Below are 27,221 nucleotides of genomic sequence, written 5' to 3'. Positions count from 1 at the left end.
CTTTTATGTCTCTGTATTGATCTAAGATACATTAGCACAAAGCTTCCAAACTCAACCCTTGCCCTGTATATCCTTCCTACATGTACTTAAAGCACTTGATTTGTCCCATTCTCTTCAGCAGCCTAATCAGAGTCATCATCAGGAATGCTGAGCATGGTGGTTGCAACACAAAGCTGTTAAATGTTTCTTTTATGAGCAGCTATGGGCACCAAAGCCCTGTGGATGGACCCCCTGCCAGCACCCCACACATTCCCTCAGAGGCTGCCCCACAGGTCTGAGGTTAGATGGCACTGGATGCTCAGTGTGCAAAAACAACCTTGTGTATTTAAATTCAACTTAGCCTGTAAAGTGAAGTACAGAGAAAGAAAAATAATAAGAAAAATCTGCTTTTCTTTTTGATTTTGTTCCTTTCCCTCTCTGTTGTTTTACTACAGCATGTCAGTGCCTTCTGCTGACATGGGAATCAGTAGAAGTAGCCAAGTTTTTTGTGCTCTAGTTTAGGGAATCAACCTTCTTTTCACTGGGAATATTTCTAAGACCTGATTTAGAGAGGCTGAAAGGCTGAAACAGTTGTCTGTATCAACCCTAATTTTTATCATGGACTTTATCAAAACTTTTGTAGAGACTTTTTAATGCTTCATTTCTCAGAACTCCTCATGAGACTGGCATGCTTCCTCCAGCTTCACAATGTCTGAAGCAACAACTTAAAAGAAAATCAGTCAAAGCAGCACAAATAACTCACTGTTAAGAAAATTCAGGGTTTTTTTTCCCTAATACTTCTTTAAGAAATATTTTGCTGAATTTTAACGCAGGAAAACTGCTGTTGTCTATTTAAATTTCTTAACTAACATTTAAGGTTTTCACTTGTCTGACACTTCTTGGCCTTGCATTAATCTTGGGATTGTTTCACAAGAGACCGAGGGAACACCCACTGATAACAATGTCAAACATTCAATGTATTTACTGAACGTTTCCACTTGCTTGATCATTAAGGCATGCCTTGGGTATGAGGTCACCGATGTTGTGTAAGTGTAGAATTTATGGGGTGATTTGAACTATAGGGGAGTCCTGACATGTTTTTGGCAAATACTGTCAGATACCATGGACTGATGCCACTCAGAATCGTAGCTCTGGGATATGATCAGGTTCTAGCATGAACATTTTGCATTAGAATTCAAATCTTCTGATTGCAGAGAAGTTGGGAAAAAGGTTATTTGAACAGACCATACATACACTTTTTGCTAGAACACATTTTCTTGTCTGTTAAAAGAGATTAATTAAACATTAAATCTTTTCACAAACAAAAATGAGAATATAGCTTTAGAAAATCAGAGGAGAAAGATTTACATCAATGCAGCATGCAATTGTGCTCTCCTTTTTAATCCTTCATTTAGGCTGGAGAGAGCAGCAAAGGACTAAGAAGGTGGCAGTGAGGCAGATTCAGCAGCAGCTTGGGCTGTAACCAAGTTGGTCTCCCTAAACTGTGTTACTGGGTTTGTCAAAAGTAGGAGCCCTGCAGTGCCTGTTTAAAACTCATTTAAGTAATGAAAAAAATCTTCAGTTGGATATTAGCACCTTTTAGATATAGTGATGATGACCTTGGTTGCCTTAATTTGCCACTTCTCTGGAGTACTTGACTGAAAGCAAACGGGAACAGGACCTGGACCTGCTGCCTTTATCACATACCTGCTGCCTGATTTTCTGACTCTGTTTTTCTTCCAGCCTCTTGTTTTGCATGTCTAAATTGCAAGCTCCTTGAGACAAGGTCCATTTCTCACCACAGATTTATAGAGTCTGTCATCTGTGGTTGTGCTGCAAGAAAAACAACCACGAAGGCTGCAAAGGCAAAGGCTGTCACTCATGTGGGTGATTTCAGCAGTTCTATTCCACTTTGTCTAAAATGTTGAAATAGTGCCACTTGTGGTGTTGTGCACATTTTAATCCTTTGCAAAGACATCAGCCCTTTGACATTAGTCCTTCTAATTGGACTTTGTTTCATTTTCTGAACTTTTTCCCTTAACATTTTAAAAATCAAAGAGTGTTGTTGGCTGTTCGCCATGTATGAGAGACCACAAGTAAATGAACAGCATTTCAGCAGGTGTTCTAGAAAGAAATACTCTCCTGGTATTGAATTAGACTGTATTTCTTCATCCCACCTATAATATAAAGGAAGGACATGCAATAAAAACCACAGAAAGTAGAATATAAGGTAGAAGGAAGGAGAGATCTTAGGAGTTAAGTACATATTTGAAAGATTAAGATTGAACAACACTAACTGCTCTGTGGACAGGGGTTTTCATTACGGTGGCAGGGCTGACACACAAAATACTAGATTTGACATATATTTTCTACATTTGACATATAATTTATAGGGATTCTTAGCAGAAATATTTTTGAAGGATTCTTAATGGAATATGCACAGGACGATGTTAAGGAACAGTCCTGCTTTTGATATGTAACATTCATGGAGCTCCCCAGTTTTTGCAAATATGCTGTCTAGCTCTAGGAGTCCACTTCTTACAGGAATGGCCTTTGAATAATGTTTCAGAAATTCCTGACCTTCCCTAGAAGATTTTCAGTATTGCTTTTTAAAAATAACTTCTTTTATTAAACCCATTTACATGGGATAAATGGGCAAATACTGTGATCTGTTTTCCTACCCTTATTTTTACTTAATCTCTTTTATTATCTGTTGGGATAAGGACTATCCCATGACATAGAAAGGACAATCCCATTTTCCATGGAAAACAAAGCACAAAATCTTCTGATAAATAGCAAAAAAATTGCCTTGCTTTTTAGGCAGGCAGCATTCTCCAGCTGAAAGACTGAGATATTATAGCAATGAGTGTATTAGTGTAGTGAAGCTGACATTATCAGGTGTTGTGTATGAGAAATGTCACTTATGAGTTGTCACACAGCTATTATTGAGAGACTATTCAAAGGAACACAGTTCATCATTGTGACTGTCACTGAGCTCACTGCAATCATCAAACAACCGGGCATCGTTAAACAGAGCATTGCTTTCACTTTCAGGGCAGATTACACTTATGGTTTATTTATGTGATGGATTCCTTGCATGCAGGCATCCTCTGTAAGTGTTTTATGATGGCTGTGGTGGCACAGACCTGCCAGTCGAGGCCGGTCAAAGAGGGATGGATGGGTGGATGGACGGGTGGATGGATGGGTGGATGGATGGGTGGATGGATGGATGGACAGACAGATGGATGGAGGAACGGAGGGAGGGATGGCAGCTGACCTGACTGGGCATAGCAATGGAGAACAAAGCGACACAGACCCCCTTATGCATCCAAAGGTTATTGTAGAACTCGCACCCTTTTTATACCTTTAATCTCTACCCAACGAACTGAAACCCAGCAGAGGCCTAACAGAACTCAACAGAAAGAAGGGCACCCCTTGGCAGCCCAGGTGCGGTGCTGCTGTCCACGCATTCCACCATCCAATCACATTTCTGCTCATATGTTGTCCCCGCGTCCCTCCAGCCGATCACGCCCTCACGTCCAGCTGTCACTCAGCGGGCTCCCCTCATACCTCTCTGCCTCTCAGCCCTCAGCCCAGTCCCAGCCCTGCCTGTCCACTGGGGTGGGCATCAGCCTTAAACACTTCTACAATTGTAACCCCATATCCTGCAGCTGGGGAGCAGAGCCCCTGCACTTCCGCAGTGTGGGGGCTGGGGAGGAGGAGGTTTTGGGTAAGGAGGTGGAGGTGCTGACCCTCCAGGTCCAATCCCTCTCTCTCACTTGCCAGCAGTTTTGGGAGTACAGGGCCAGGTGACTTTAGGCAGCATCCTGACCCTGATTCCAGACAGGATGGGAATGCAGGAGCTTCCATAGCTGGTCCTACATTGCTGCCTCACCCCAGACTCTGGAGCTGGCACTCCTACTGTCCTCTGTCCCTGCAGCATCTTACACACACTCAGGTGTCTCTCTCCAGCTGCACTCCACTTTGCAAATTGCAATTCTTCCCTGGGCTTCCCACAACCACAGCTATTTACACAGGTACTTAAATGCACACCAAAGAATGAAAGTCAGGCCTAGATTTAGGATTTGAACAGACACTGTTGTCTGAATCCCTACTAACATTTTTAGGTCACATAACTGCATTCAGCCTACTAAGCCTTGATCCTCTAATCTCTCCACACGTTGAACTCCCATTGACTTCAACCTGCCCAGCCATATCCTTTAAAGCCAATCTCTCCCAATTATTGCACCACGTGAAGCCCTGCTGGACCTCTAAATCTTTCAAGGGGTTTGTAATCTGGTGCATTCCCTAAGGAAAACTTGGAAGGGGTCCAGGGAACAAGACTTATTTAGGAGACAGGAGAATGTATCTTCTGAAGAAATGGCTCCAAGACCTTAACATGTTGGGCCGTGAAAAAGGAGCAGGTGAGATATGATTTAATTACAGTGTACAAGTACCTAAGGGTAGAACACAGAACTGGGTCTGAATCTCTAGCAGTAAGGTAAAATATGAGGTCAAGGGCTGAAATTAAAGTGCATATCTCTCAGCAGAAGACTTCTCTGCATATGTAATAATCTGTCAGACAAGGTAGTGGAAACTGGTAGTAGATGCAGGAACCAATCCATGCCCATTGCAGTGTGACCAGGTGGCCCTGCTGATGGTTCTTGTCAGTTAAAAGTGGCTCTTTTTCTGTATTTTCTGGTGTTTCAATCTACTGTGCTATTTTGGGAGGCTTCTTCAAAACTGAGCTTCTGGAGATTAAAAATAGAGGCAATGTTTAAAGGCTAACAGTAAGATACATTAGGGGTGTTTTTTTTCATTAAATGCTTTGAGGTTTATGTACATAGTAGGGTAGGTCTGGCAAAATGGCATCACTCCCTCTATGGCTTGGTGCTGCACAAAAACACAGTTCATTCTGTGCAATTCTGATGAGCTTCTGGCAGGTGAAAAGTAAGGTTTCTGTGACATCAAAATAGTAATGTGGAACTGACATAAATGGGAATTCCACCCTATTAATTATTTATGCAGTAGGGGGAAAATAAGAGATCCAATCCACGAGCTGAGCACAGCATGAGAAGTATGAACTTAAGCTTCATTTACAAAAAACAGCAAACAAGTTGCCTCTCCACTAACTTGCAATGGTTTGTGTTTAATTTTTTGGATATGTTGCTTCAGGAAACAGCCCAGTTTCAGCTGGTGCCTCCAACTTTGAAAAATACCAGGACTTGTGGATGCAACAGGGACACTGGTCTGCCCTTTTGCAAGCTGAGTGGCTTCATTTTCAGCCATTTCCAAATACTTAATCATCTACTAATGAAAAAGCTACTCAGAGGAAAGGTTAATGTGAGATTTGAGTTGGATTTATAGGTCATCAATAAGCAAGTTATTTTAGGCAATCTACACCAGTGTTGCAAGTTTCCTAAACAATGTTCAGAGTTGATTTATTCACTCCACCAGAAGCCTGAGAAAATAATGAGTAAGGCAGCACTTCTTTCTGCCAATATCACTGTGTATGCTCTGCCCATTTATTTTTTTTTAGTGGCAAATGTCCCATTAACAAGTTTGATAGACTAATCCCAAGACTACAGCATCTGTAGATTAATTGGGGATGGGGCATCTCTAGGACCTCTACATCGTTCAAAGGTCTCTGCTGAAGTACTGAGACTTTGATTGCTTGCCACAGCTTCCCAGAGGACTGTGCTGAGCCCCTCTAGAAATGGAGATGTGACAAGCTAAATCCAGAGCTCCCAGGAGATCAGCTTTGGTGTCTCATGATGGAATGTGTGCTTCAGTCGTGGTGAGATTCAATTGGGCAGCAAAGATAACCCATCAATAATTGTCACCCAAAGCTCCTCCTGTTATCCCTGGGGAGAGACAGACTCTTCTCATGTGCAGCGTATTTTCAGAAAAACAGTGAAAACTGTTCACACAGACTGTGCCTAACAGGCCATGTTTTCAAGCTTGGATTGAAGAGTAACAGTTTTGTCTTCTCTGAGGCTTTCCTTGAACCTTCTGTTCCAAGACAACTTAAGAAAAACTGAAATTGCCATCTTCCAGCCTCAGGTTTTTTCATCCAGTATCTGTGATAGAAATAATAATATTTATTTTTTTTATTAATGCTTCCCTATAAATTTTGTTGATTTTCTAGAGCGGTGACTATTTTCTCAAGGGTTTGGACTGGCGAATAGCAGAAATCACAGATTAGACTTTGGAAGACAATTTAACATTTCAAAGTGTATTTCGCTGCAAATGAGGATGGGAACAGCTTTGTTAATTTCTTCAAAACAGAAATTCCTGATAGAATTCATAATAAAAATTCCTTTCTTCTAAAATTAGTTTCTTTTATTTCAGAAAAGGCATTTTATTAATGCTGGCAAAATGCCTCCCTAAATTAATTTAAAAAAAAAAAAAAAAAAAAAAAAAAAAAAAAAAAAAAAAAAAAAGAGGAACTAGAGTATTTGACCTATTATAATGGTTTGGTTTGGTTTGGTTTGGTTTGGTTTTCTCACATTTTTTCTCATAGCTCCATGAAAAGAATTTTTTAATAAATAGACTTTGAATAGTTCTAATTTTTATTCCATCCCATCTCCTCACATCTTTCCTCAGCCAAATCTTTTAGCTATGCTAAAACCCGTACTACATGTAATTTTATTTTGCAGCTCAAATTGATTAATTCTGTATATGCACTAGTCAATAAAATGAATAATGCAGCAATGACACTTTTTACAAAAAGTTTAAAGTATTGCTATAGAATGTTTTATTAGATATCTATAAAATCTAGTTATATTAATAATCTTTAACAAAATGCAACTAGACAGCAGAGCCATAAACATGCAAAACCAAGACTCTGAGCCTCAGCAGAAGACACACCTCAGCAATATGTTTTGCTCTGATTCAGCCAGTCATTTGGAGCAAACCACCATGTTTAATCCTTTGTTGTTGTTGTTCTTTGGTGTGGTATCATCTGAAGAACTGTCTTTAATAACTACAGTAAATAAGAGTTGGGTAGCTAATGGAGAAAAAAAAAATCTCTGAACAAGATTTCTCATGGAAGAAATTCTAGATTCAGTTATTATAGCAAACAGTTCTCTTTGACCATACAGTTTATTTCACTAAGGAAATTGTTTTATTTTGAGGTAGCAAAAGAAGCTTGGTGAGGACATCTTTTGCCAAAAAAAGATGCATCTCTTTGGAGAGCAATTTCCCAGATTTTTTTTTTTTTTAAGGATAAACATAATGACAGACTGAGAATTACTTCATTCAGTCCTGTTTCTAGTAACACATTAAGTAAAATGTATAAAATGTAGAGGTTTTTGTCTTTGAATTTGATGTAATATTTCATTCCGGAAGTTTTAAGGTGCAAAGTGTTCTAGAAATTATGTACACAGCCTTTTCTTTTTTTGTTTCCTCCGTGGTCTTTCCTCCATAATTGTGATACTTATTTTGTTGAGTACTCTATGGACTCATGGAAAAGAGGCACTAACACAGAAAATGTCCTTGAGTAGACAGAATTATCTTCCTTTGAATGAATGGGGTTTAATTGATTTCTGGCTGAGAATAAGCTATTTTTTACTCCTCAAAATAGACTGAAAAATCACTTAGAAGAAAGAATGATATTAAATATGTAACAGCAAACTGTTGCATTGACCTGTCAAAACTTTGCAAATAGTTACTTTAGGTGGCTGAAGTTGTTTGAATGAGTTAAATGATCCAAATCTCACCTAAGTCAAAATGCATAAAGAAACATTAGGGAGTAACTAGCTGAATGGTATTCCCACAAGATCACTGAAAATATTTTCATCTATATTTTGAAATTATATTTTGCTTCCTGATTCCACATGAATTTGGAATGGGCAAACCTCCTGGAACATCCTCATGTCTTTAGTACTGAGGCAAAACTCAGTAATGCTTTTATGTTTTTTTTTAATTCTTTTTAATGCATTTTAAAAATTATCCCAGATGTGACGGTAAAATTAGCATTTTGTGATGAATCAGTATTTCTAAAGCCCTCAGCCAGCCTCATGAGCCTCTAGGTGGTCTCTGGCCAACATTTGTGGTTTTTTATGCCCATCACGGTCTGTATGGTCGTTTGTGCTTTCCACAGTTCTTTGTGCTGTGCCATGTTCAGAGTTATAGGCTACGGGTTCCTTGGGCAGGGACTCATTCCTGTGAATTTACTGCACTTCACACAATAAAGAACAGGTTCTTTATGTGGCATCCTGGCTCCACCACAATACAAATAACACTTTTTTTTATATTGGCACAACTCCTTTGAGCTAAAGGAGGAGTCACAAGAAGAGGCAGTGGAGAAGCAAAGATTTCATCACTTTAAAATCATGGTGTGTGAAACATGTCTTTCTGTAAGATGTTATCCAGAGAAAGCAAGAACAATATTTTGAGAATTCTACTGATTTTTTTTAATCCACATCAGCCTACTCTTAAACACATTTTGGATCTTTTATTGTATTGACATAGCAGCAAAAAAAATCCTGCCTTAGGGCCACATTTTTTAAGCCACAGATCCAAGTACAGATATGGTGCTTTTAGTAAATTGACGGGGGAGATGTGAGAGTGGTTTAGATAATTCATATTATTCCTCTGGGCAGAGTCTCAGCTCAGAGTTCTCTGAGTCAGCTTTGGTGTTCCCTTACTGAGAGACAGAGCATTGTTAGAAAACACCATTTTGGGGCTAAAGCAGCTCTCCTGTTGTAAAAGCCCTCTGGCACTGACAAATGTTTAGCTCCCTTTAATAGGGAAGCTCCCTATGCATGCCAGCTAAACCCAGTGTGTTGCTTTTGAGTCATCTTTGCCTCAGATCTTAATTTCTGAATTTCTGCCTTAAGTGCTTTAAGCACCAATTAACACAGCTTCTACATGCCCCTGCTTTTGATCCCAGGGTTTCTCAGTGCCGCCTGTTCACTTCTCCCATTCTGGTTTCCATGTGAAAGCAGACCTGATGGCTTGCCTGGCATGGACACTCGGGCCTGGTGAGTGCCAAAACTTGGGGCCAGTGGCTCCCAGTGCTTTGGCCCATCTGCCCCCATCCCGTGGCAGGACCCACCCAGTGACCTGTGCTGAGAGCAGCCCAGGCTGGGAATAAAGCAGGACCTTCTTCCCTGGGAGCAGATCCTCTGCTTAATGACGTTCATGAACTCAGAAGAAATGCTGCTCTAATGGCAGCAGCAAAAGAAGCTTCTCATTGCCCAGAAGCTGGAACATTCGCTTTCTAGACCCACTGTCTAAAACACTGCTGATACTTTTTAGGAAAGTCCATCAGCCACCAGGCCTCAACATCCTCTGACATGGCACAGTCCTCCTGCCAGCAACAAACACTACTCTGAAAGGGAGATGAGATTTACAGGACCAAACCTAGTGAGCAAAATACCAGGGTCTTTGGCCTGTTGTGAGAATAATCTCCCAGGAAAGGGAGAGTCCCAGGCCCTGCTCCTTGCTCCCACTTATCTATTTTTTGCAGCTTAGAAGGACTAAGGCTCACAGTCTTTCTAAGATGGGCTGAGTTATGGCTCCACATGTAACTGTAGAGCATGAGCTCGCTCATTCTCTGACCAGTGCCAGATCACTTAAAGTAACGTATAGCTCAAAAATATTAACCTCTACCCCAAATCTAAGGCATTTCAAACTTTCTGTGAAAGCAAGCCATGTCCAAACCCCTCTTTCCCTGCATTTGACAATTCTGTCCTTGGGTCCTTTCCTTTACTCTTTTTGCTCACTTTACAAGTCAAGACAGAGACCCCTACTAACAGATGCTGTTCATGTTCAGCAAGTTTACGAATCCATGATCCAGGAACCTTCAGAGTCAAGCAGTTGTGCCTGCTGAAAGAGCTGTGCCTGAGCTGCCTCCTGCCTGGCTCTGAGAGCTGTTTCTAGAGCTGGTGGGGATTCAGGGGCCATGGGCAGCTCCCTCCTGCCCAACCAGTGCTGCACGGAGAGTCCTGTCCTGTCCCTGCTTGCAAAGTATCATTCACTGCAGAGCATCCACCAAGGGAAGGGAAGCATCAGGAGCACCAAGGTGTTTGGCATAAATAGGACAAAGGAAACCCGAAGGGGTTTCTCTGTATCACTTGTGCTCAGTTTACCTCTGCTGTCCCAGGCAGTTCTGCAGGCCACAGACACTTCTAAGCTCCTCTGCACTTCTATGGCAGTGGATTTCTCACATGTCTTTTGGGAGAGGGGAAAAAATTGAAGGCATTTAATTTAGCCACTGTTTCTGGTGAAATGTAGAAGCACCTAGTGTTTTGAAATTCCTAAGTCTCATACCAGCTGTTACAGAGTGAGAGGCACTCAGCATTGCTGAATTCATAACAACAGGCACACAAAAATGTGACTACTTATCCTCACTTGTGTGCTCCTGTTTGTCATAAGCTCCTCAAATATGCAGTGAGGCAACTCCATATGGAAAATGTTGCGCAAAGTAAAGCTCTCAAGTTTTCTTGAAAGAAGTGGAAATGGAGAATTCAAAAACCTTAAAATTAGTATAATTTTATTTCATTAATTACCAGTTCTTTAAGTACCTTTTAGAGTAAACTGAAATCCTGCCACACAAATGTTGATTTGAGATAAAATTATGTTTGATAAAGAGCATTTACTCTAATTGTCATGGCCATGTATGAACAGGGTACACATGCTTGAGGGAACCTTGCTTGTTGTCTTTTTAATACCCCTTCAAACAGAACTTTCACAGTCTGGTAGGCATTTCTGCAGTAGCATTTAAACTGTCTCTGAAGAATTGCTTTCATGTACACTCTTTGACTGACAGCATTACATAAAAACTCTCCCAAAACAAGTCCTGGAAGTTAGTAGTCACAGTATTTTATCTTGCTTGCATAGGTTGAGGCTCATAGCTGAAACAGTTATTTTGGACACACACAATACTGACAGTGTCTTCAGCCTGAAGAATGCAAATGAATGGTGGACACTGCTGCTTTCCCATATGTCTACATTGTATAGGGAAATGGGGTGTGGTAAGGGGGTTTTGTAGCAGTAAACACATAGCAGGTAAACTCTATGGCCCTCTGCCTGTCACTCTGAGAAGAGGAAATTCAACAGTATTTCAGGCAGAAGCTCATAAAAGCCTTCTACTTGCCTGTACCCTCACAGGTATGGTGTTTATTTAGGGTACTTTCAAATATCTTTGGAATTGTTTATGCAGGTTAACATTTCTTTACTTAGCTGAAGGTCATCTATGACAAGAATTTACTAGAAGTTTGATGTTGCCAGGTAAGTACTGCATCCAAATTAAAGGGAAACGGAACCTTTTGCAAAATTACACAATTAGATGTAAATAACTCGCACAGAAGCAATGTTAATTACTTATCACAGCACGCAGTCAAAGATTAACATGTCTTGTTTCACCATTTCCTTTCCTGTACTGCCACGTCCTTCGTTGCCTGTCTCACGTGCAGGGTGCAGCAGGAAATCCCAGGCTACAGAATGGTGGAACAAGTCACTAAAATTCATATGGTAATATCCATTTTCAGTGGGAGCAAGGTGAAGGTCTGTCAAGCAGCTCTCAGTCTGATAGTTGTCAACCTCTCACTGCAATGGAAACTCCTAGGAATATGAAATCACTACAGCCTTCCCAATGATTTAAAGGGATGACAGGAGTGCACTGTAGCAAACACATGGGGAGTACATCCCGGGTTGTCTAATAAGCAGAGTCCTTGCCTAAATGCATGCATATGTGCAAATATTCCACTAGTATATGAGATGTTATGTTTTAAGAATATAAATATGCTAAAGTGACATGGGAAAAGGTTGATAAGTATGTTAAGCTGTGGATATAAGCAGTTTCAGAGTGGTGTTATAATTTTCTCTATATTTATACACACTTTGATCAAGGTAGTTAATTTTTGTCTGCTGGAGCAACTGAAATTTTAAATTATTACAAGTCTTCATTTATCCATTCATTTGTTATCATGCAGCCTATTTATTGAGCTCAGATTATAGTTCTTCCAGGGCTCATTGAAGTCTGGAGGACATATTTTTTGGGAAGTGGCACAGCTAATTTTTCTCCTTGCTGTGCATCCTGTGTTGTTTCTACAACAGGGCTCTGGTTTTCCCCAGGAAAGATTAAAAGTAACTCTGCTTTTCACTGCTTTTCAGCATCATCTTGCAAAGTGTGGCTTGACTAAAGCAGTGCAGCCCTGTGGTTAATAATACACGGTACTTCTGTGGCTGCGGGCACTGCCACCTGTTCACATAACTTCTGGTGATGAAAGATGAACAAGACCTATTCCATGTTCCCCCACCAGCAAAAAGCATAAAAACTGTTCATGTACTGCAGTTTAAAGAGGGAGGGAGGTGGCAGAGGAAAACCTGTCAGCAGTAAGTGCCCTGGTGTGGGTGGCCAGAGGAGGTGACGTTTCTGGTTCCTCGTCATGGCCACTCTGCTGTGGGTGGTTTGCAATTCTCGCCTGCATGAGGTGTGCAGGGAGGTCCGTATTTCACACAGCTGCTTTGCCCTGTCAGCACTTTGGCTTGGGGAGCCAGAGTTGCAGTGGTTACAGTCTTTTACCATTTTAAAGCTCCATTTAAGAACAATGGGGACGAAGACGTATTAAAAAACAGCCAGAGAGAGCTTGAAGTTTTGAAATCAGAGTGTTTGATGCCAGACATTTTCCCTTTGGAGAGACACATTTTAGAAGTGGCTCACATTTTACAAAAGGAAAGGCATGTAGCTTTTTGAAGATCAAGCCTCCTTATATATTTAGTGATAAAAACATCAAAGACTTTAGCCTTGAACTTTCTGGAGCATTAGGTAGGTGCTTAAACTTAGAGCATTTGTTCTCCCATTTATTTGAGCAGAGAGGTAATAAAACCGTAAAATATTTACTTCTTTTTATACTTTTAAAACTAAATATTACCAATGTGGTAATATTTAATGTGTTATTCCTCAGTGTTAAAATAATATTTATGTCTTATTCCTCAGTGTTAAAATAAGACTTTATATCTAGCATTACAAATATACACTAACTGGTATGATTTACAGTGTCTGAGCTTAATGGAAAAACTGAATTTTAACTGCCACTAAGATAGCACAGGCATCCTCAGTCATAAGAGGGTCTCTGTAAAAGTGCATGCAATGTGCACAGATAAACACACTAGCATTTTTAATGAAGGAATACCGAAACTGAATTTGTGGCACTTCTAAAACACAGTCAAAGCAATTAGTCTTTTTTTCTAGTTACCAGAGGGAAAAATGACTAATTTTGCTACTCTCTGATATCTGAATTAACGACTTACAGCATTCTGAAGGAAAGAAAATCTCCTTTATGTTAACACAAAACTTTGTACTCGTAAAAATTAAGGTGAAATACACCATCTCTGTCAGAGATTCATTTATTTGAATAAAGTTGCAGAGGCCCTTGCCTGGCCAGGGGAGGGTGTTGATCATTTGATTTAACACTTGTGTGCTGTGTGGAACCTGGACATAACCATTCTGCTTATTTAAGGGACTCAGTAACAGAATTTGCATCAATACCGCATTTCCATGGAAATCAGATTAAATTAATTTCATGTTTGTGTGAGCCTCATCCTGCCAAGCAATTGACATCCCCTTTGATTAAGATTTCTATTTATCTTTCGTTTTTATTTTTAAAGGTTGGAAAGAAATGGCTTATAGTAAAGGAAAACCAGAATATGTTAAGAAATAATTATCCTGCACTTTTGCTTTATATAGCTGTTAGACTGCACATGAAATGTTTCGGGTATTTTTTTTCTACTCCAAAACACTTTTTTGGGGAAAAAAAAAATCCAGCTCTTCTTTATTTGTGGACTACAATTCAGGTGTAGCAGTCCCTTTAAGGAGCATTTGCTAGTGGATTGCATAATTTTTTGTGATAGGGTGCTTATTTGTCACTTTGTTCCACAAAGTCATGTGGAAACACCCCAGGCAGTTTCAGTCTGCATAGAAGAAAGATGTCACAGGTGGAGAAAATCTGAAGAAGTCTCACAAAATAGCAAAAGAAGCCAATCTTATGAAGGCTTCAGGGAACAGCTTCAAAAATGACCTCTGAACTTGGCATACTGTTATTGCAGATATCATGTAAAGACCTGATCTACTCTTTGGCTATCCCCCCAAAAAAAGGTATATCACAGCAGTGTGCCTCAGCTCCATTGCTTCCTTATTTGTGAGACCTAGGCTAGTAGGCTTAGAGCTAGTTTAGATATTTTTAGACTACATTTGTCAAACCACTTGAAATGTTTGAGTTTATCCAAAAAAGGAGTGCTGTTGTTTGATAAAAAGTGACCCCTTCCATGGGGAAGGAACATCTGATACCACAAATCTCTTTAATTTAGCAAGCAAAACAAGAAATCAGACTAAGCAGAAACTTGGAATTAAAGAACTGAGACTGGAAAACAGATGACTGTAACTAATTATTGGAAGATCTCAAATAACAGGAGAAATAACCTAAAAAGCAGAAAGGCAAAGAGGGAATCTGTTCAAAATAGCTATTCAGGCCTCAAATATGCACCTTGGCTTAAGAAACACTTCCTTTTGTACCTAAATAAAACTTGGAGCATCTCTAAAGCAGCTGTCATTAAGTATTGCTGGATGTTTTGCTTTTGCCTGGTTTATCAGGGAAAAAATACAAAACAAAGCTTACCCCCCAAACAGAAGAATTTGAAAGAACTATGAAATTCTGTCAAATTAACTGAATACTTAGCAATATAATTTTTAAAATCACATGGGAGAGCAAGAGATAGAAAGGCTGAAAATTTGAAGTACTCATCTTAGCACTTTATGTTCGAAGACTTCTTTCTTCTGAAAGCTTTGAAAACTAATCAAAAGGAGCAAATACCTCCCAACATAAGTGTTCTTTTTGTTTTGTTTTGTTTTTTTGTTTAAACAAAAATGCATGGTTTCCATGAAAAATACGTTAATTTTGAAGAAAGAGTTCTTGTACCAAAAAGTGTTTCTTTGACAAAAAATTTTTGGGCGAGATTAATTTTGGCCTTTCTGCACATACAGATAGGGATCACAGGAGGTTCCTCTAAAATAACTTTTGCTCCCTCTGAAGTAACTGATCTTCACTGGAGCTGACACAGTCCTCCCTTGCTGCCAGTTTATATCCCGTGGACCCAGCAGGTGTTGAGAGGAGGGGCTGCCCTGCAGCAGGGCCTTTGTAGTAATTGACATTTATTGCAGGGTCACCATTTCTCTAGCATTCATTACAGACACTGATTAGAGAGGGTGATAAAGACGTAGCTGGAGATCAAAGCCCATCTTGGACTGGGGGAAAAAAAAAAAAGCATGCAAAGTAGCATTTTAAATGGATGCATTTATTTAATCTATTCGTTGCTGATATTTTCATGCACATGGTTTAGTGGGATTAGATTCAGAAGGTGTAGCAGAGGCTTTAATTTGCTTCGGTTCTGGTCTAATAGGCATAAAGACACTAGAGGATTCTGAAATACTGAACTCAGAGGTACTCTGACAAACCTTTGTACTCATAATAACAAGAGCTGGTGTGAGCTTATACAATTTAAAACTAATTGCCCAGCCAATGTGCTCATTACCATATTGATGCAGTTCATAAATCAAAGCCCTGTCTATTCAAGCTGTTTACCAGTCTTGCACTAAGCAGGGTATTTCAACTGAGAAATGTAGCATGTTGCCAAAACACTGCAGAAACTTTATAAGTGTGATAGGAGTGCAAACCTGGGGAGCTGAAGTGCCACAAACCTGGCACTAAAGTGCTTGTTCTTGTTTGTTTTCTGAGTATGTTCTGATCTAGCCTTGAAAGTTTCCCTAATAATGTACTGGAGCACAGAAACAGGTCCTTAAGCAGCAGGGAGCTGCTGGCAGTTTATATCAATTTGGCTTCCTACAGCAGCTTCTTTGCTTAACCAGGAGACTAACACACACTGGTTTTTGGAAGCAATATAGTACTTATGCCAGCTGAATTGAGGTGCAGACATTAAGAATGCAGGCTTTTTGTATAGGGAAAGGAGAGATTAAGGCTCTTGACTAAGAAACCTAAGTTAGTCATCAGAATTAGGTGCCTGAAGTTAAGTTCTTTGAATAGCCTACCAAGGAATCTGAAAGTACAATTCATCTGCCTAAACAAGCGCCTACCTGCAGGTGCCAAGCAGTGCCCCTGAGATGCCCTGCTGTCCTATGGCATCCACACAGTGGGTATGTCAGAGGAGTTGGAGGATATTCACACCTCTCTGAGCTGCCAGCTGAAGGCCTAGTGGGTTAGTTTAGCACGTCGCAAAGGACATTAGAAGCCTGTGTTCAGGAGATTGAATTTACCTGTTTTTTCTTTCAGGTATTCAGCCAGCTGGCTTAGGTATCAGAAACAATCAGGTCTTGTAAGCAGGATAAATGTGCTTGGGCAGGGTTCAGAAGCTACAGGGGCCTGGCTGCTTCCCACTCTCTAGAGTGGCTTCTTGCAGACCAACTGAGACAGTTCTTATCCCAAACACCAGTGTCCTGTGAGTTATTTTTATCTCTGTATTTCACTCAGAAAGCAGCAAGAGAGATTTTGGGGGTTTATGTGGTTTCTCCTGGAATGAGTGTAGTAGCTCCTGGTGGCTGCTGGGGCATCTCTTCCCGTGCACCAGGCATTCAGCCCTGTGTTGGCCATGGCCACAGGTGGCAAGGACAGAGGGTGCTGAAGCAAGAGTCAAGGCATTGAGATTGCTTTGAAGATCAGGACCAGGACTTGAAATTGAACTTGCTGATGGAAAGGAAGCTTGAAGCAGAAACCCTGCACTAAAGAGTTACTGAAGGGTGTTGGAGCTGTTTGGGGAATTTAATAGATTATGGGAAAATCAGAAGCTTGGAGAGGTGTAAGGGTGTAATTTGTTTCTCCCTGTTTAAGAGAACACAGTTCAGGGGAAAAAGAGCACATATTTCTAATGAAATGCAACTCTCTTCCATAAACAATATTAGCAAGAAGAATTCATCCTATTAAAACAAGTGCTGATCTTCAGTCATGGTGCCTGATGAAGCCTCAGTCTCTTATGTTCTTTGTGTAAATTCAATCGTGACTATTAGTAAATAAAACATTTTTTATGGATGGAAGATGCAAAGTGATTAAGACAATGCTTTAGTGATACAGAATTTTGATTCCAGCTCACAACTCTTCTACTGCCTGTATTGTCATAGCAGATGCAAGCATCCAATTATACGCAGATTGTGGATAATAATGATTAAACAGAAATTAATATGAATTGATACTTTCTCATGAAGGTACCCAAGACAGTGATGTATTTTTCTTTTTCAGAGAGGGAAATAAATTTAAAGAACTTAATTTCTTTAATTTTAAGGAGTTATGAACCATATAAAACCAGACCATACCAGTTTCTGACCTGTGAAATGCCAAAATAACTGCTTTTAGCTGCTATTCAGTATCACAGGTTCAGCAGAGATTTCTCAGAAGGATATGTACAGTTTTGCAAGCCACTTGCAGGCTGTGAAAAAGATTTTTTTGGTTGATAAACAATTTTGAATAGAGAAGAGCTAAACAGAAAAAAAAAATAAAATAAAGCTGCTTGTTATTTACCTAATTTGTAGAGTGAGAAGTGGTTGTCTTATGTCATTTCTCTTTCAGGAGCTTAAAAATACAAAGATATGAATACAACTGTGTTATATAACTATGTTATCATAGACATCCTCCAAAATGAAAAAAAAAATCAGTCCTTCCAGCTTCTTTCCACTTGTGCAAAATGAAGATTAATTTCCAAACAGTCCATTGAGCACCCCATGAACATACATAATGGAATTCACTTTACAAGCTGAAGGAACAGGAAGGAAAAGCAGCTCATACCTGTGTGTCTTTTCTTGCAGAAAGGATGTTTCCTCACTTTGGTCTGGCATCTTAGATAAAAACCTGGGATCTTACCAGTGTGAAGCTCATCAGTCTAAGTGACACAGATTTTTTTTCCTATCCTGTGTGGTTTATCCAGTGTTATTTTAAAAATATTTATCATGTGTTGGTTCATTTTGGAGCTTGTGTTTATGAACAGTGTCCATGTATAGCTGGCTACTCTTCCTGTAGTAGCCATTGATTGCACTGCTCGAATGAAAACAAAGCCAAAGTATTCTAGGGCAATATCTTTACATCAGGTCTAATTTCTAAAGCAATTCAGAGTGCAATCTTATATCACTCAAAATTGCCTTCTAAAAGCATGCAGACAAACAACCTCTGCCCAATATCTTATCAGGAGATTGCTGGTACATTTCACACATGTAAGACAAGGCACATGAGGCAGAACAGGAAATACAAAAGTAGCACATTGAGTGCAGTGGTAAAAGGTGCCTATTGACAGAAGGAAAGACAGATCTTATTCTTTGAAGATGCTGTACTGCTGCTCACACATTGCTGCCATTTGGTTTTGCTCAGGGTTGTAACCATGCTATTCACAGGCTGCACAGAGCAGAAAGATTTGCAAAATCAAGGCCCACCTCATGTAAACGAACTAGAACTCAACATTGCCCATGGATCTAAGCTCTTAGAAAGGGCAGTAGTCGTATTGCAGAGGATATTTTCTCACCTTATTTGCAATTACCACGTGGTGTCAGGTGACAATGACAGTGCCTTTGGAAATGCTGGTTTAGGCAGAAATACAATTGAGTCAGCATACTGGCAGGATGTTAGTGCCTCTGCTGGATTAAACTCAGCCTCAGGCTCAGCAAATAGCACAAAATGTGTCAACAATTCCTCTCATAGCAGTCTTTCCTCTTATATACTGCAAGTAGGTCCAGCTGTAAATAAATTGCTGACATTGCTCTGTTAAGAAGGTGCTTGGAAAACAGCACATCTGCCACCAACAGTTGCAACTAAGACAAACATAAATGTAAGCACTATTAAATTAACAAAGTGTCTCTTAATCATTTTAGTTTGTTGCATTTGAGAAGATATTTTACTTTCCTTGCCAATGAGCATGAGCTTCTGACACAGTGGAGGTGGGGGCAGTGATGGCAAAGCTGGTAGTAGACAGACCTGGTAGTGCAGCTGTCCTGGGATAATGAACACTTCTGAATTCAGATAACCCTCACTAAACAGTCATATAAAGTGATTCCTGAAAAATGATTGCTTGAAGATGTGGCTTCATTTACTGACTGACTCATTCATAACTATGCCATATTTTTTGCTGGATAAAATACTGCTTAACTTCAGTGAAGGCAATCAGGGGGTAACATGAGGAGTAAGAGAAACCAGCATCTGAGTGCCACCTCCTTCTCTCACTGAAATGAATCAGGATGGACGTAGCTGTGGCAGCATCTGTGCCAAGTATCTGCCTCAAGGATATCTCAAGGTGAAAAACGTGATCTACAGCTACAAGCCTGAGTACATGAATACGTTCATTAAACAAGTAGAAGGGTATTGCAGCATTTCCATTTTTGCTGTTTGGTCTGTTCAAAAGCAATATAGAAAAAAACTTCCAAAATTTAACTGTAATGCAAAGATTTCTCACTCTCTATTTCCACTGACAATACACCCTTCTTCTTTCCAGGCTGCATTTGCAAATAACTGATTTATCATCACACTCAAAGGCCCATGTGTCCAGTAATTTGCACTACAGCTACATTTTGCAGTGTATGCAGAAGTCTGTCTGCAAGCTATGATTCTATTAATATATATAAAAGGAAAGACTTGTAAAGCTTTGGCAGCAAATGTAGGTCTTGACGAAACTAGGCAAAAAATAATTAGGATTTGCAAGTGACATGGAAGCTAATTTTGGTACTCCTTTACACTGGCTTCATACTACATCAAAAGGCATTTCACTGCCTACCTTTTCAAAATCTGACAGCAGCCAAACTCTAGCAGCAGGAACCTGACTCCAGGTGCTCCAGGTGATAAAGGAAAGCACGATGTTAAGGTCTGGCATAATGTGAAGAATGAGGTCATGCTCTATTTTTAGAAGTGCCTGGTGTTCCTATGAAGCATGCTCTTACTCTCTCTTTTTATTTTTTTTCCTTCCCCTCTCCTTTTTTTCTGTCTTTTGCTGTAAATAATTCAGCCAATGCTTGCAGAAGGCTGTTTTCGCCCCAGGGATTCTCACACATACTTCTGTTGGCAGAGTTCTTGTGCAGCAAGGAAGCTGAAATGTCTTTTGTTAAGGATCTGCTCACTTCTTTTTCTGTTCTGCCCCAACGCTTGGAGGATCTTTTGCCAACTCACGCAGTTCCTGTTGTTACACTTATGGAAATTAACAGAATTGAAAAATATGGGGTTACCTTGCAAAACAGGTAAAATTATCATCAGGAAAAAATCCTAATCTTGTCATTTTCCCTTAGTGTGTCACATTCTTTTGCCTTTTTTGCTTAAGTTTTCAGGGTAATATTGTATAAGTCAATAGAAAATACTAAGCAAAGTCATTGTGAAAGTGCCAAAAATGCACTAGGGCCTGAGAGGTAGAAACTTTTTATTTTAGCTGAGTGGGATACTGTTCCAGCCAAGATCAGGACTTGATTTGCCTGTTTACTATGTCAGTTCAGATTTAATTTTAATTTAAATGAAAAAGTCACATATATTCACATGTTCTGTAATGCCAAAATACATAATGGGTATTGAAATGTACTAATTTAGGCCATGTTTGAAAAGCTCTTTTAGGTGACTTGCCGTTAGAGTAACGCTGTGAAATAAATCATAATAATTTGATTTCAGGCAAAGGGGAATCAAGCCAGTAGAGCATGATACAGAGAGGTTGATCTGTGAGGCTTCATGAGGACTTCCCTTCCATGGCATGTCACTAGCTATATCACAAATCTGTATTAATTTACTGATGATTTATAAGGAGTTTTCATTAATAAATAACATTCTATTTGTAAGTTTTAATGTCACGTGTGTGAACAGCTGAAGTTGTTACACTCAGATATACATTTCACATTTAGCAAAAAAAAACCCAAAAAACCTGTGTGTTGCTTTTTAATGTTTTGGCTCTTACTGATGCTTCCCTGGAGTCAGTTCTGGTTGGACAGTTACCTCTGGTAGCCTTGCATTCCCTTTCTAATTGAAAAACCTACATGTACTTTCATTATTCCACATCCTTCGCTACACTAGCTTCTACCAGTAGAGCTAATGCTACAGCATTTACTTAGTAATCTCCCTGTTCATAAAGCCTTGAAGACCTTTTCCAGAACGATTACTAGTTTTCAGAACTTGTATGTGCATACATTCATCATTGTGGTGAGAATTACATTCTTTTGCAGGACTGTCTTAGAGGCCTTTTGCAACACGTACAGATTTAGCTCTGAATATTCAGAGCACTCTGAGTGACAAATTTTGCTATGGGCAGGATTTCTAAATTCTCTGCTTTGCCAAGAATGCTCCATTTTTTTAGGAGCTAGAAATGTCTACGTGTAACTCTTTATAAATATGGAATTTAATATTATACATAAAAGTGTGGGATTTTTTATAGTCACAGCTAGATTGAGTAAAAGGGATGAGCAAGGGTAAACTGAAATTCTTTCTTCTCACCACTTCCTCCTCAGAGATTTCTTGCTGTAATTGCACAAAACCAGTATGCTTTTGCATTCTTGATTTGTTCGTCTCATCTCAGGAAAAATAAAGAGTACAATAGAATAATCAAATCCAGTAAACACAAAAACTTTTTCACAATTTTTGCAATTAAATTGTAAAAATTACAGCTTTACATATCCTGTAAAAACCAAAACTCATTTGAGAGAAATAACTTAGCAAAGTTTTAAAAGAAGTCAGTTATTGATTTTAAATGCTAGTAATATAGATTTATATAGAGAGATAATGAAACATACAATATTTTGGATGATCATTTATGTTTGGGAGTCTAAAGCATCATCTTAAAGTACTAGAATAAAACATATATATAATTCACTTATCCTGTGCATGCCTACTGCAGAATTGGATGTACAAGACAGAAACTGATACACAGGAGGTTCCACCTAAATATGAGGAAGAATTTCTTTATTGTAATAACTTCTTTATTATTCTCCCTTGTTCTAGTCTCTGTGACTGGAACACATTGCCCAGGGAGGTTGTGGAATCTCTCTCTCACCAGAGATATTCAACAAGCGCCTGGACACAGTCCTGTGCCATGTGCTCCAGGATGGCCCTGCTTGTGCAGGGAAGCTGGACCAGATGACCCCCTGTGGTCCCCTCCAAACCAACCCATTCTGTGATCCTGTGAATTTCTGTAACTGCTTCTGGAGCATTTTTTGCTGAATATTTGGCTTATTACAGCAAAGATGTTACTATGAACAAAGAGGTGTATTTCTGCAGATGTCATCACAGCAGGTCCTGCTTGGCAGCATTACCAAAACTAAAGAGAGTGCAGGAAAGGATGACTAACGGATGGGAAGAATGACAATAGGAAGGGGTGAAGACTGGGAAAGATAATCTCTGGAGGAGACCTGGAGACCTGAGTACTGCTACTTCTTCTGGAACTATGATCAGATGAAGAACAGGACAGCCACGAGCAGCAATGGCTGGGGAACACAACCCACCCTCTTGCTTGATGTGAGCAGCCAGGCCAAAGCTCTTTTGCTGCCCTGTGGGCACTATAGAATAGGCAGAACTTTTTGGCTTATAGCTGGCTTTGTGTGGTGGGAGGATGGCTTCTTCCAGGGTGCTGAGTGTCAGGGACTCAGAAGCAAAGGTGATGGCTCAAGTGATAATCACAGATAAATATCACCTGAAATGGCAAGAGGCTTTTTCACTGTGCCCACAGTGTACAAGATATTGTGAGAAAAGTTAGTTATTCCAATCATTCCATCTAAATGTGGGAATGTGTTTTTTTTTTTTGAAGACATGCTCAATTAGTTCTTCTGCTTCTGGAAGTGAAGTCAATTCTGTGTTGATGAGTAACCTGGAGCACCTGAGAAAATGAGGCCCTCAGAAGTAGGTTTCTCATTCATGCACAGATAATGGAATCTATTATTATTGTGTACCACAGATATGGGCTGAAATTCTTCTTGGCATTATTCGTCCCTCTATAGGCTGGATGACTGGTGTAAGCTTTTTTGTCTAGACATCCTCTGTAGTTTTGTATTAGGCAATCAAGCCAGGAGGGAGACTTCTCCCATGTCAAAGTAGGAAAACAAGTGCAATCATTTACCTTCTGGAAGCATTTTTCTCTCTCCACTGACTCCAGCGGGAGGTTAGACAGTTTACAATAATGTCTGATGTTTAAATAGCTATCAGTAGCTGAGAGGAGATCTACATAAACAGTGTGTACCTACATGCTCTCATCTATTACAGCTGCAGTTCCAATGACAAAGGTAATAAAATAAATCCAAATCGTCTGGATGTGTAACAGTATTTTATTACCAAAGGTATGCCTGTAACAGTAAAATATACACTAACCAGCACTAAAATAAGCCTAGCTGGTGTGCATTGCTCAGTTTATGGCACATGCAGTGACAGGCATATCACATGCCAGCATCTTATTTTGCTTGCTTCCTACTTTGACAGTCCCAGTGCTGCCTTCTGACATGTCTTCCTCATCACTGACAGGTTTGCCACATACATCAAAGGCTTAATCTTCTCTTTTTATTTTGAAAAGCTTCTGTTCTGCTTTTCTCTCTCACAGATGGAGTACTGAAACAATCATTAAAATAAATACTATCAATATTCAGTCTGTCACAAGAAGTAAATGACATGTATGGGTGAATGGAAGCTATTTGGCGATGCAAGATCAGTTCTTCAGCTGCTCCCTGCTCCCAGTGCATTGCAGTTGTACTGCCTAGATGTGGGCATGGACATTAAGACTTGTAAAGCAGACAAGGCCAACTCCAGTTTAGTACTGAACCTCTCTGTTATTTTTAGCCTCCTCCTTTTCCTTTTCAAATCTATTGGAAATGGGCAGGTGCTGCACTGCACTGGCAATTCCCTGAATTTGAGACAGAGAAAATCATACCCGTACTGACGTCTTCTTTTCTGTCTGTTTTCCCTCTGACATTTCCCTATGTTTTGTTCCTTAGTCTTCCCTATAGCATTTTAGTAGCTTTATCAGAGCTGGGTAAAAGTTGTCAGTGATTTAACAGACAATCAAAATATAGTAAACAGACACATTTTTAGATAACAAGCATATGTCTAATGTCACTTTAAATTATTCTGAACTGTTGTGTCAATAATCAACTTAGAGTCATTAATGAAAAAACATTTCTGCATTTGCCATTTCTTTCCCAGTCTCTAAGCAAAAGAAGTCAAAATTCTCATGTTTTAAGCTCATTTATCTGCATACATGAAATATTTTTGAAGAGGCACGAGTAAATCTGAAGTAAATTTGATATAGATATTTCATGTTTCAGGGTTACTTTTGCTGAAGCACTCCATTACAAGCATGTTGTCATTAATTTTTTTTTTTCAGGAGCTGAAAGGATTCAGATGTTTTGTATGAGAATCCAAGCGTTAAAAATGACTGTGTGATCATGGTTTTGGAAAACTAGGAATATACTTCCTGGCTACATATGTAGATTTATGTTTCTTAAGAAAAACAAGAATGAAGTAATTTTGATCTCTGATGGATGAAACCCATTGGAATGGAAACTAACATCTATGAAGAAGAACAGGGCTCACCTTATGTTACATCTGCCAAGTGCCTGGGAGCTCCAAAGGAACCCAAGTATGAGGAATACCAAAGAAAGGTAGAAAATCAGACGAGTCCATGTGAATTTCAGAATGTGTTACTGGAACCTGAGCTGAGCATGCTGTCTGTGTCGTCCTTATTGGACCACAATGAGACATCCTTACAACTTGGCATGGCTGCAGGGCATGCCAGTGCCACCAACCAGCCCAAGACAAAGCACCTTTGTGAAGAATTATCCCGTTCTACAAGGCACACGTCAAAGGAAGATCCTTTAGACCTTCCCATGCACACAGAATGGCCAGCTCTCACAGGAAAAAATTCAGACAAGAAACCAGCAGCAAATTATGAGATCAGAGTCATAAAACACAAACCATGTGCTATCACATTTTCTGATTTTGAATTTTTATCTCATGAAGCTGACACTAAGCTCCATATTTGTGAGACAGGAGAAGCAGAAGATTTTTCTTCTGACGAGGAGGAAGCAGATAACAGAGGGGATGATGATACATTTACAGAACTGCCACTATATGAGGCATTTTTCAAAGGTCTTCAGAGAAGGAATGTTTCTCGGAGAAAGCAAGCTAAACGTGAACTTACTAAATATCAGCCCATCTGTCATTCAGAAGACGGCAATAATCATTCTGAAAAGGCGTTGAAGGACCATGACAAAGAAGAAAAACACATGGAGCTGGAGGTAATACAAGCTACTCTTTAGTTTCAAGTGTGTTGTAAAGAAATGGTGTCATTTAGGGTTGGTTACAAGAGGAAAAGGAGTTGTGTAAATTGTTACAAGGTAATAATTATTATGAATTACAGAATTAAGAACCTACACCTACAGTAAAATTATACTAGGTTTTTTCACTAGACAAATCTTACTTTAGATTGACCACACTTCTGTTAGCCTGAACTTCCAACTTTGGTTTTCTGATATCTTTTTTATTTAAATGGGAACATTGGCTCCATTTCCTACATTCCTACAAGCTCATATATCGTGTCACGTACAGCACACAGTCTAAGGACTGTTCCGAAGGCATAGAGCTCACATTTAGTCTTAGAGCAGAATATATTTCTGTATGCTGAAAAATGCGCTTTTAGTGTGGGGGCACTGAAGCACTGAGTCACCTAACCCACAGCACTGTTTCCACTTAATAACTGGGTTTTGCACTATTATTTCATTAAAACAATGTAGAGGACAAGTTAAAGAATGATATATAATAATTATTTGGGTTGGTTGGGTTTTTGTGGGGTTTTTTGTATCTGTGCTGTTATATATGATGATGTTCTATAGACCAGTGGCAAAAATGAAAACAGAAGTTTCAGGACAACATAAAAAACGCTGTGTAATAGAAATCATCCAACTATATGTAACCTTTCCAGAAAAAAAAAAAAAGTTGAGTGAATTAACTTTGTTTATTGGAACTGGAGGAACAGAAGCCTCCCAGCTGAATTGTCACTAGTCTGGACAATAAGCACAGTTTCTCCCTGCTTGCAGCTGGTGACAAACCAAATGACTGGAGCTAAACACATTTATCGTTGGAGAAGTTCAGTTCTAGTATAAAAATATGAAGTAACTCTAAATAGTGGGCAAAAACAAACCCTTAGAATTCCAATGTTCCTGACCTTGAAGCACAAATTGATCTTAACCTGCAGGCCAGGCATACCTTTCCTTCCTCTCTCTTCTCCTTCCTCCAGATTTTAAAATTTATTTTCCATGTAAATCTGCTCTATGCCTTGAAAACCAGGCTGTAGTCCTGTAGTCTTTTACCCAGTGTGTTTTATTTTCTCTGCCTGCAGTTCTCTTTTTACTTCTAGTGCTTATAACACAGAGCTTCACTGATTTCTGATTAAATGAAGGGAATTAGAATTTGGACTATAATGTCCATATTTATGTCAAAACTCTGGTATAAAATACTTAATTGCTTCTCTCCTTTAGTACTAATCTATCTCCAGTTTGGGGTGACTAATTATGCCCTTAACTGAGTGGGAGTTTTGTGCTCTATTTCATACATATATCCCAACTTCACTGCAGAAACCCATCAGCACTCAAAGAAATAAGCCAGATTTTTAGAAATCTTTCTCAGCAGATATTATTAGAAGACCAAGGTCCAAAAATGGTTCTCAAACAGCACGACTTTTGATGCAATACTGACCCTAATTCTCATGAAACATGGTTTATGAAGTAATTGCATTGTTCTTCTAACCTAAGCCTCATTTACTCAGAAACATTCACATTAATGAAAATAATATATCTCAAAATGGATGCACAACATCCTTTGGATTTTTTTTGCTGAAGGTCATTCCCACAGATAAAAGGGAGACGGCAGGAGATGCTGTCATTTAGTTTACTTTATGTCTATGCCATAAAATAAACTCAAGGATGCAGCTTGTAGTGCAAAATAATGGATTATAAATTTCCAGACAAGCATGTGAAATTACCCATTAAATCTCAGTAAATGTGTCAAAACATTTCATAAACTGGATGCAATGTTGCAGTCCTGGTTTTGATTTTTTTTCTATGTAAATAAGTATGCGTAATTCTTGAAAAGCATCTGAGAATTTAAAAAATAAAAAAAAAATTAAAAATATTATCTTGTCTCTCAAGTTTTAGCAGCAGTCATGGATTACTATGCAGACTGAAATCTCCCCCCATGACTCTGGTTGAAGCAAATGTATGTCACTGTCAAGTTCCTTATTTCTAT

The 27,221-nt window shown here is 39.3% G+C and overlaps 1 protein-coding gene and 1 long non-coding RNA gene across 5 annotated transcripts in view; one reads left to right on the top strand and one right to left on the bottom strand.

Moving 5' to 3' along the window:
- Nucleotides 1-20,161, bottom strand: part of LOC134549212 (uncharacterized) — a 40,268-nt gene extending 20,107 nt beyond the window's left edge. The window contains exons 1-2 of the long non-coding RNA XR_010080027.1: nucleotides 19,747-20,161; nucleotides 17,514-17,564 (exon numbers count right to left, since the gene is read on the bottom strand). This is a non-coding gene — a long non-coding RNA (uncharacterized LOC134549212). The remainder of the gene's footprint in view (nucleotides 1-17,513; nucleotides 17,565-19,746) is intronic.
- Nucleotides 1-27,221, top strand: part of STARD13 (StAR related lipid transfer domain containing 13) — a 285,754-nt gene that overhangs the window by 20,770 nt on the left and 237,763 nt on the right. For all 4 annotated transcript variants that reach the window (XM_063394783.1, XM_063394784.1, XM_063394785.1 and 1 more), the window contains one exon: nucleotides 24,304-25,216. In XM_063394783.1, coding sequence (XP_063250853.1) covers nucleotides 24,461-25,216 — 756 coding nt within the window. In that variant the 5' untranslated portion in view covers nucleotides 24,304-24,460. The remainder of the gene's footprint in view (nucleotides 1-24,303; nucleotides 25,217-27,221) is intronic.

Source organism: Prinia subflava, chromosome 3, assembly GCF_021018805.1.
Source record: "Prinia subflava isolate CZ2003 ecotype Zambia chromosome 3, Cam_Psub_1.2, whole genome shotgun sequence".
Lineage (NCBI taxonomy): Eukaryota > Metazoa > Chordata > Aves > Passeriformes > Cisticolidae > Prinia > Prinia subflava.
The sequence above is the reverse complement of the archived record's forward strand: the minus strand, read 5'-3'. Positions and strand labels throughout refer to the sequence as shown.